The sequence below is a fragment of the Protomyctophum parallelum genome (assembly GCF_964188405.1).
Source record: "Protomyctophum parallelum genome assembly, chromosome: 10".
NCBI lineage: Eukaryota > Metazoa > Chordata > Actinopteri > Myctophiformes > Myctophidae > Protomyctophum > Protomyctophum parallelum.
In genome coordinates this window covers 642,549-653,653 of record NC_139704.1, presented here as the reverse complement: position 1 = coordinate 653,653, position 11,105 = coordinate 642,549, and the positions used below count along the sequence as shown (strand labels likewise).

General features: G+C 40.5%; 1 protein-coding gene across 1 annotated transcript in view; it reads right to left on the bottom strand.

Annotated features, from left to right (window-relative positions):
- Nucleotides 1-4,436: 4,436 nt before the first annotated feature.
- col17a1b (collagen, type XVII, alpha 1b) overlaps nucleotides 4,437-11,105 on the bottom strand; it is a 78,752-nt gene continuing 72,083 nt past the window's right edge. The window contains exons 54-58 of the mRNA XM_083774240.1: nucleotides 10,796-11,074; nucleotides 9,589-9,753; nucleotides 6,819-6,899; nucleotides 6,523-6,648; nucleotides 4,437-6,047 (exon numbers count right to left, since the gene is read on the bottom strand). Coding sequence (XP_083630366.1) covers nucleotides 5,980-6,047; nucleotides 6,523-6,648; nucleotides 6,819-6,899; nucleotides 9,589-9,753; nucleotides 10,796-11,074 — 719 coding nt within the window. The 3' untranslated portion in view covers nucleotides 4,437-5,979. The remainder of the gene's footprint in view (nucleotides 6,048-6,522; nucleotides 6,649-6,818; nucleotides 6,900-9,588; nucleotides 9,754-10,795; nucleotides 11,075-11,105) is intronic.

Below are 11,105 nucleotides of genomic sequence, written 5' to 3'. Positions count from 1 at the left end.
TACTCTTTAAACGCCGGTGGAGCATGCGGAGGGGGGGGGGGGGGGGGGAAGCCGATCTACAAGTGAACTTGTTGACTCTTGTGTTTCGACGCGTGACACCATTGTACTCCTTGGACTCCTTTTGTTTTCCTCTTTTCTTTAACGAGAGAGACATCTCCGTATGTCAACACGTCGTGTGCTGTCGAGGATCACTTTAAATTCTTTCTCATAAAGTGCTTCAGCCACCGGGTGACTTCAGCAGGATGCAGATTGCCCATTATGGGTCTTTTCTACTACAAGAACACGCTTCTACGTGATTTAATAAATGCCACGCTCCCCACCATTGCCGTAGATCTGCGGCAATTGGTCTTTTATAGTGCTTATGATGGATTGAGTCATGATGCTACTCACAGCAACATTGGGTTGCTAGCTGATGTTGTCAACATCACTGGAGTGTCCATCTTGACTTGTGGACGCCTCCGTGCCCATTCAGTCTGTTTCTTTCAATCGCCTTTATCTCCAATTCCTTGTCCCAGATGACATTTCTGGTCAAAATAAGGTTTATTCCACGACCCATAGCTGACGCTGTGACGGTCGCGATGCGACAACACACAGTAGTAACATCCGGTCGCAGTTTTTGGCTCTTCAAAATAAGGATTGAACGGGGGAAATCCTGGCGTAAATGACATCAAATGTATGAATGAATCCTGGTTAAGTGAACTCTGCCGTGGGAAACCCAGAACTGAGTTCTGAGTGGGGAAACCCAGAATCAGAACTTAATAGTTTTAGAAATGCTTTAGAAACTAGCCCCCAGAAACTAGTTTTTTTTTAAATATATATATATATAACGTACATCTCATATCGTCATGTTGGAAATGTAAAAAAAAAAACAGAACTTGACGGGTTCTGGAAGGTTTCAGGTTATGGAAGGTTCTGGATTAACCTTTCATAGTAGGAAAAGAGCCAATCAGTGAAGTGCAAAAAAAAGAAGGAAAAAGAAAACAATGTGTAGGGCTTTGGTATGGTTGTGTGGTTGGGTTGCCGTCCCCCGGTATCTAGAGTTGTCATGGGAAGGCTCTGTGTTGTCATAATACAATGGAATGTGTAACGTCTTGTGAAGGATGCGCTGACTTAGGAGCCGTCCGTGTCCACAGAGCGCCTTTCATGAGCAGAGGAGCACTATCGAGCAGAAACCTCATGTCCATATTTTTACTTGTTCATGTTTTTTCCAGCTACTTGTTCATGCTACTACAGTGTCGCGCAAAAGTAGCAGATCCACAGGCTCTTTTCAGCTTGTGATTCTGCTACCTTTTGCCGCTGAATCCTGAGAAGTACGTTTTGGACATAATGAGGTTTCCACCCGACAGAGCCGATATCATATCCAGAGCGCTCGCACAGAGCATTTATTGTCACTGGCGGCGTTTGAAGCCTATGGACCGTTGGCTGTGCTCAGATGTTGTCTTCAGCACCAATCGCTTGGCTTAACCCATTCTGACCGGGCACCCATTTTGGTATTAGCATCATGTTATGCTTTATCTATTGAAAAATAGCAGATCTACAAGCTCATATCGCGCCACCGAGTGGCGATATGAGCTTGTAGGTCTGCTATTTTTGAAAAATCGAAGAACGACTGACATTTTTTAGAATCTGATCTCAGGTCAGAATGGGTCAATCAGACCAATGTTTGTCCAGTGGAAACCTCGTATGAATCTGATCTCAGGTCAGAATGGGTTAAACGATGGTATAAACAACGGGTTGTAAATGACCTGGTTCTCCTACAGAACCCTGGAAGACCAAACGATGACGACGAGCAGCGTGACACAAAACGCTTCTAGAAACGGCTCCAAATGTGACGGAACCCATTCCTCAATGTTGGATCCGGTTCCTCCAATTCCTCCGCTTCCGGTTCCCAACCCTAGTTGTGAGCTTGTGTATGCTATAGCGCCATGCTGGGACGAGAATCGCTGGCTCCAGGATGTCTTTATGATTCTCAGACAGGCGCCAGTATAGCTCACGAGTCATGAAATGCTTTCTGCGGACACTTGGGCCCTGATGTGTTTGTATTTCTATGTTTTGTATGAAGTGAAGTCAAATACTGTGCTAAACATACTTTTAGGCTACTATACAATCTTGTGGAAGTCGGATGAGTGGCGAGAGAGAGAGAGAGAGAGAGAGAGAGAGGGGAAAGAAATCTATTGCTGTTAGTTTTTCTCTTCTAATGATGTAACTACAACACAGTCATTCCCCCTGCCTGTAATGCTGTTATCATATGGGCTATACCCTGTTACTTCTTACTTATTGGTTAGATCTTTTATTTTATGTAATAATTATTATTTTTTATATATACAGTATATTAAATAACCTTTGGGAGTTAATGCTGACCAATGTTGCCATAAATAGTTTCTTTGGGGCACATTGTTTCATAAGGTGTGTGTGTGTGCGTGTGCTTGTGTGTGTGTGTGTGTGTGTGTGTGCGATGGAATGCAAACCGTATATTGAAGGAATGTAAAGCTGTTAATTTGCACTGTTTGAGCTACATGAGCTGAGATATGCAGTAGTGCTACTTACTATCTTATCCTGTGATTTGTGACAGTGAGGGAAAATAACGTAAAAAAAAAAATCCTCGCATCAAGGCACTCTGGTCTTAACCCTTTTTTGATACACATAGAAATACACATTTAAAACGGACATCTCTCCACTCATAGCAATGCTGTGCTTCCATGTGGAACGTGGACAATGAAGTCGGAGGGAGGGAGGGTCTGTGTGTGACATATTTGTTCCATTTGAACTGAATTTCAGGCAGGCCTCAGTTTGGCCTTGTGTGCCCCTCTGAAAAATGGCATGCGCTGAGGCCATGGTGGCGTTAATGCCCCAGCTGACTGTACCGCTTAATCCTCTGTCTCGTTTCTTGTCAATATGTAGTGTCACCAGCGTCTTTTGTTGAGATTCCCAATTCTTATCTCCCCTGAGGCCCCATCACCTACATACCATCATTTATTTATTTCACATATTAAATCTAAAATCATCCTTAACCCTTAAATTAAATTCATTCTTTCACTAAAACCTTTGTTTCATTTTATGGCCTTCCTGCCCTGATATTTGGCCTGTGTGCCCTAAAAGAAATGGACAACACCAAAGGCCAAGTGGCCTTGCCCCTAAAACGGCGAAATTCCAAAGCAGATTGGAGCACACAATGTGATGTATGGTGATGTCTGATAAGAGTGCCCCTCACTTCACACGAGTGTGATTTGTATTTGAGTATTTAGGTTGGGACTTCCTTCCACTCTTGACATCACAAAACTGCTCAACTGGATGTTGCCCACCCCCTCAATGATTTGAATAGCCAGCAATGCGCATCTAAAATGATCAGTTTGCCTATAAGCGTCATCGAGTACCAGTACCAGAAGTACAGCGCTTGCTTACCATGACCCATCTATGCTTTTATACCTATGATCTTACCTAAGATGATCCTAACTCCAAATTGACTGAATTTGCATGTTTTGTTTGTTTTTTGTCATTTTACCTTTTTTTTTTTTAAGAAGAAGAATATTCCAATATGATTATTTTATGATGGCATTTAGTTGTCCAACATGAACACGATATATATTAAATGCTGTATTCACCCTTTTGCTGACATTACGCGTTGCAAGCTCACAATGCAATGCACGGTTAGATCATGGGAGAGCAACACGCCGTGAGACAGAGGCCTCACGAGAGGTGTTTCATTTTCTGAAGGAGAAGATGCATTATGTTTTTGGCGACCACATATCGGTGCATGTCATGCTATAGTTTGTGCATGCCAGCTTCTCGGTATGCGAAACGTTAACTTGCAACTTGGTGAATGCTGTTTTTTTTTGTTTTTTTTTCCCACGAACCTGTGACAACATGGTCTGGAATGCTGGATTTGTATTGGGGATGTTTGAAAACCATATCGTTGCTGTCAGGCAGAAACCTCTTTATGTGCATAACTTTAACCCCTTTTTGTTATAATTTAGCTATTTTTGAAAAATCGTAAAAATGTGGCCCAAATCTTTGAATATATATATTCTTTCAAAGTGAATGTTTTTAACTCGGGTCTAAATGGGTTATTTTTTTCCCACACCGTATCTGATCTTAATACAGCGTCACTGAAAAGCTCGAAACAACTTTTGAGCTTGTGGATCTGCTACATCCATTTGCCATTTTTGAATTTGAATACTTGCAACAGTTTTGCACATAATTATGATGTTTCCACCCGACAGAGACGATAATTGTATGAGCTACATCACTCTCCAAATCCATTTATTTTTTATTTGTTAGGTTGTAAAAACAAGATGTGATGGATGGATGGATGATTTCGCCATGCTACCACAATTAATAATCATGCATTTTTGAGGTCAGATAAAAATGTATTTAAGGTGTCTTTATATATTATATATATTATACTTTTTGTTGTAAATAAAACATTTAACTGTATATTGGAGTCCAAAAATATATTTATTTGAGTGGTTTTCAAATGTATATCAGGTCAACAGTTGATCAAAGCACAAATGTCCTAGGATGTAAAATGTGTGTGTTGACTGGGACAATTTATTCCATGACTTCTATAAATTATTTCTTTAAAAATATAAACAAAACATGTCAATTTCAGTGCTACCTCATAAAAAAAAATACGCATTCGCATCACATGTCATTTCCAAGTAAATGTTTAAGTCCTCCAGTAAACCTACAAAAAACATTACATTTTCTTCTCTCAAACAAACCTCGCATGCAAAATGATTAATATAAACGGTAAGCAATATGGTCGAACAGTAATATCCCTGACAGGTGAAAAGAGCACAGTGGAAAAGTCTGGTGATTCCCTGTTACGTTGCATACTGTACTTAAACCTTATTTTGTTATACTCTAGGGCTAATAACAGATTCTGACTCACTTGTGCATACAGTAATTAACCACGTTAGCCCTGACGTCCCCATTTTCTGCAAATATTAAAAACATTTAAAACGTGTTTTAATGTGTGTTTAATGTAAATTTGTCTTCTTTGTAAACATTTTTCCAAAAATGATAAATGGCGAAAATAGCCGATCTATAGCCGGCTATTAAAAGTAATCTTGGGCATGAGTGGTTAAAGAACAATTCTATTGTAGCCTTTCATGATGATTATCTCATAACCTTTTCACAACACTATTTATTTTTATATAGTCTTCATTAAAAAATATAGTCCTCATTAGAAAACAATAGTAAAGGCACATCAGTCATAAAAAGCAGTGGAGAAAATATTCAAAGTGCGAGCAATATCGGCTATTGCTAAAACATATATATATATTTTTAAATAGATTTACTACCAACACAAAATCTGCCAGTGAAAAATCGTCCCTACCAGCTCCGAACAAGTATAAGCAAAGTAAACGTCACACGTACTGTACTGTACACCCCACAGAGTTTGGAGATACTGTAAATCCGTGTTCAAAAACACTGGCCAGCAGCTAAAACCTACTCAAAGCGGCTTTGCGGAGATGAATGAATTTGTTTGTGCCACAGTTGATTTCCCCCCCCGCTCCCTTATCATTCACTATGAAAAACAAGGTGAAGGAACACTTTCAAATATCTATTTGCACTGTTTAACCCAGTGTTTCCCAAAGAATGGGTTGGGACCCATTTTTGTTTCATGGACTCATTTTTGAGACACGAGTTAAGTTCCTACAAGTTTTTAAAAATTAGTATTTAAAAAAATATATTTATTTTAATATTAAAAACATTTTTCAAAATAATTTCAACATAAGAAAATTGTGAAAATTGCGCTCATAGGCTATTTTCACTATAATGTATTTAATAGGGCTTCTAGTGGTTAATTAATCATGTAGGCCTATTTTTGGTAAGTATGGGTCCCAGATAGATGTCACATTTCTGATGGTTTGGGCACCACTGGTGTAACCTATTGTGGTTTAGAAGTTTTAACACTTGAGAAAACAGGAAAAGTGAAGTGAAACCTAGCTTGATAGCAGTAGTATAGCGTTAGCTTTAAACACCGACGAGTCGACGCCGATGCTGCTGGCGGTGACGTCGATGAGACTTATCGTCAGATTGATCTGGAGTGAGAAAAGAAATCGGTGTGATTAATATGCAAGTTGCGTTTGTATTTTGTATAGCACATTTCACAACAAGGCAGTCCAATGTGCTTTACACAAAACCTCAAGCAAAGGAAACTTAAGTAAAAGCAGCAATAAATACGACACAATATTACATTATCAGCTCACACTGAATTGTGTCTTGCAACTTAGCCATGTATGCAACACATATTACACTAATAATACAATAATAAAGTAAGATAATTGCACAGGACAGATATTATGAGAAATGACTTTGAAATGACTGACAATCAAACAAATTCCAAATTAATATAATTTATATATAATGGTGGAGAAAAAAAAAGATCTACAAGCTCATAACGCATTATATCGTGAGACACGTTGTGAGCTTGCAGATCTGCTATTTGAATTTTGCGCTACATTTTAGTTAAACATTTGTAATAGATGGAATTATAATGCGCTACGAAACGTCTACCTGAGTCCCTCTTCTGCAGCCTGTGTGTCTGAATGGTCCAGCTGCTGCCACCGGATGGCGCCGGTAGCCCCACGCCTGGAAGCCCCACGCCTGGAAGCCCTGGTGTACCTGGCCTTCCCGCTTCACCTGGAAACAAGCGCCACACATCATCACAACACTCATTGTCTAAAACGTTTATTTTTATTTTTTTATATATCGTCTCTGTCGGGGCAGAAACCTCTTATCTCCATATCCGGGAAGCAACGGGTTTTGAGCTTGTAGATCTGCTATTGCTTATTGATTCCAAATTGCCGTACCTTTCTCTCCTCTGGGTCCCGGGTAACCTCTGTCGCCCCTCGGACCTTGGATTCCTGGGGGGCCAGGGATGGTGCCGTGGGCTAGAGGAAAACAAATACATTAATAATAATAAATCATAATACATCTGGAATAGACAAAAAGCTATTTTATTTTACGTTTACATATTTAAAGTCAAAATGTGCAAATGTAATGTATGCTTATCTGTGCTTATCTGTGTAATTGACATGGAATCTAATATACTTTTGTTTATGATCAGATGGGAAAACTGCCTCTGCATATATAATTGACCATATGCAGATCCATCTTGCCAGCAATAGGTGCAATTTGCCATTGACAGCTCATTCATCCAAACAGAAAAGTCTGGTTGTATTAAACAACATCAAACTCCAACATTGCAGTTGTACGAAAAGCTTGAATTATCCTCTTTCTATCTGCAAAGTGTTTGTTTCATAAAAATCACACCCATGTGAAGTGAGGTGCGCTAATTTTTTTAAGTCCAACTCATGTTGATTAGGTGATGTAATGTTGATGTAAAACAAACGGTTCCCACAGAAACATTAAACGCCATTAAGAATAAGAGACAATATGTGTAATGAGGCACATTATGACGTACATTTTCCCTTCATTGTCAATGGCGTTTACAAAACAAACATTGAACTAAAGACAAACATTAAACCTGTAAAATTACACCGTAAACATGATATGAGCTACTTCCTTGATGTAGATGATCATTTGTCTGTCAGAGTTTGGAAGCGTTTGTTATTAGTAAAGCAACGTCCTGCTGCCTCCTGCATTATGTGCAAATTTAAAACAGGTGGTATGCAGGGCCGTTGAGTGATATGGAATCCAAAGGAAAGTACGCACATCTCCAAAACACTTTCAGGTGTTGAACAAAAAGATACGTACGGGAGAAGGAGAAGTATAGTCCGCACAATGTTTGTAGCTCCCACAGGAACTTCGTCAGGCATACCTGACCCATAAGGGGGGCCCATAAGGGGTCAAAACGATGTCACCCTTCTATTCTAATAAAATTCCTGTGTGAGCTACAAGCAGTGTGCGGACTACTTCTCCATCGAGCACTTCCAAACTCCAATCTTTTAGAATTTAGAGTCAGTCAACATGTTCCTGACTGGTCCTATATAAACCACAAACCTTCGCCTTATTAACCCCTGACGTTTCTCTCACGCTATACAAGGACACAGCCAATGTGAATGGGAATGTTATACTAACGTTTTAAAATGTATGTTCACAGTCACAGACTATTTTATTTATTTATTTACCCCTCCGCCACTATTCGGAGCACACCAAATCAAATGGTTTGGTCTCGACCTTGAACGTGGTTAAATAGGGCAATGAAATATTCAGTTTTTGGAAAACATACGTCGTCCAAAAGCATGATTTTCATCATTTTTCCCTTACACCACACTGGTGTAAGGGACCACTATATGGAGCATGCCAAATCGAATGGTAGATTTTTCTCGTCCAATGTTTTATGTTGTCCAAAGGCATGATTTTTATATTTTTTATGATTTTTTTTTCAATGTAAAACATTCATGGAGACATTTGATTTATCCTTTATTTGAGTTAAGTTGTTTTTTTCTTCTTTTTTCTGGCGCCTTGCAGATTTTGGAGCTCACCCCGCTTGCTGACTTGGCTTTGAGTCTATACTTGGAACGCTGTTTTCTATCTATACCAAATCCCTTTGCCAAAAATAGCCAATCTACAAGCTCACAAAAGCGTCACATTGCAACGCGTTGTGACTCTGAGTTTGTAGGCTATTTCTGGCTAATGTTCTCCCCAGAATATTGATGTTGTCATTCAAGTGGTTAACGGTCTGCAAAAGGTGTAATTAAACATTGAGGACGATAGCTCACTGTGTTATGTCGTTAATTAGGTGGTCACAAGGTTGCTCGATCAAACCTCACCAAAGGCTTTCATATTCTTGACTTGTTTTTTTCTTTGATGGCTGTTTTAGTACGGAGGCTTGATTTCGCAGCAGTTTTAGTGGTTTATTGAGTTGGTTCTGAGTTTTGAACCTTCAAGTACCTTCAGTTTATAAACCCCACACCTTATTCCTCAAGCCACGCTGGCATGGAAGATGCAAGGGAGAACAAACTAAATACTTGACGTCCTTGTAGAATTTAGATGGAGAGTGAAAATCCTCCAAATGGCTGTCTCGAACCCCAACCCTTTGGTTTACAAATCACTGACAGATCTCGTGTGCCACAGAGACATGGAAGATATTAGTGATAACTAAAAACATTCAGCTTAGAAGATTTAGATGCACAGTGAACGTTTTCAAACTACTGGTATTAAACACATGGTTTGGTGTACAGCAGCTCGGATGATTGTGGTCATTTAATTGCCTCTATTTAAAGGTATATTCAGTGATTTCACTTAATTCAAATATCACTTATTTTTTTGTTTTGTTGTGATAATCCTCCCTACTATAGAGTGTGCTGACCATATAAGGAGTTCCTCCCTGTCCCCAGTTAACCCATGGGGGTCAAAAAACCTTAGGTTTCGTTTTTTACTCTGATTCCTGATTGGACGAAAGGCTGGGTCCCACAGCCAAAAACGAAACCTACGGGTTTTTGAGTTAAATCACTGAATATACCTTTAACCAAGCAAGACAAACTAATAACAGATTCTTAATTGCAATTGTGACCTGGCAGGCAATGGGCAAAGGCCTCTTGAGGGAGATAAGAGGGGAATAGAGCCCCCAGCCCCAGGTTACTTAAACACTGAAATAAAAGCCGTTTGTCTCACTTCTGAAGAAGTCCATGAGGTCGACCGTCACGTTGCCGTAGTAGCCGATGACGCGGCTGTACCCCGCCGGTCCGGGAGGACCCGGTGGTCCGGGAGGTCCTTGAACGGCTCTGACGGACCCCCTCAAGGGACCGTCCACCAGGTAGTCCTGCAGCAGACCTTGACCTGAGAGGAACAGGACCACAGGTTCTCAAAGCTTTTCATTTCACTTTGGTACGCACGGTATGCATTGGGCCACCGTGTTCCCAAACAGTGAGTCGGGATCCATTTCTGTGTTGTCGTGGACACATTTTTATGGGTCATTATTATTATTTCAAAAAACATTCCCAAAAGAGCAAAAATAATAACAATCACAAATTAAAAGTCAATTCATTACATTTTTCCTTCAGTAATTCCATAAATTAGAAAACAAATGTTTAAGAAGTAGTGAAAATAGCATTTCTACAAGCTCACAACGCGTAGCTTGGCGCCACGTTGTGAGCTTGTAGATCGGCTATTTTCACTAGTTTCCGTGCAAATGTCTCATTTTTCATTTGGGTCTCAAGCTAAAACGTTCGGCAACCACTGTGTTAGGCCACAGACCCCCATTTGGGACCCCTTTCTTACATATCTGGGATATCCTTGAGAGACTCCATTGAGAACCAGTGCTCTATTGCAGTGGTCCTCAAAACCTTTATGAAATAATAAGTCTGTCCCCCTCACAACTTTGTTTTCCACTGAAACAGCCTTAAAGGGCCACTTCACCCCTTTTGCAACCAGATTTTATTTCAATGATGTTTGGGAGACAAGAAACACTTTCCTGGGGTTTTTTATGTGGGTAATGTGTGTTTTTAGACATTTTAGTATTTCCAAGTGTCCATGATGTCATGGACACTGGGCTCACTTACTTCCTGGACTACATGTTGTCTCAGTAAGACAGCCCTCCCCCTATCCACGAGGAGGATCAGTGCACCAAAGCATTATGGGAATTGTAGTCCAGGAAGGACGTGAGACCAGTGTCCATGACATCATGGACACTTTGTAATATCACATATTACCCATTTAAAGTCTTTCTTTCTTTCTTTCTTTCTTTCTTTCTTTCTTTCTTTGCAGTTTTGTCCTGCTCACATGTTTTTGATAATCAGAACATGGTTAACATACTGTTTGATTAACTTGGAAAACACTGACCTACAGTACTGCATTGTGAGCGTCAATCACAAGTACTCACTCTTGATGTAGTCAGAAACCCTCAGGGCAACGTTGGAGTAGTCCAGCGTCTCCGTCAGCCTGCTAACGTCAACCTCCCGCCGCTCGGAGTCGCGGCGCTGAGAGTCGCGGCGCTCAGATTCGCGGCGGCCGTCAGATCGAGAATCGCTGTAGCTCTGCTGGCCCTGACTGTATCCTGTGTTCTGGCTTTGACTGTGACCGGGCTCCCCACGCTCTCCTCTGAGGCCCCTGGGTCCAGGAGGCCCTGGGGGTCCCGTGATGGATTGACGAATAGTATCACCTGAAAAGCATTTTTTTAAATCTCATATTAT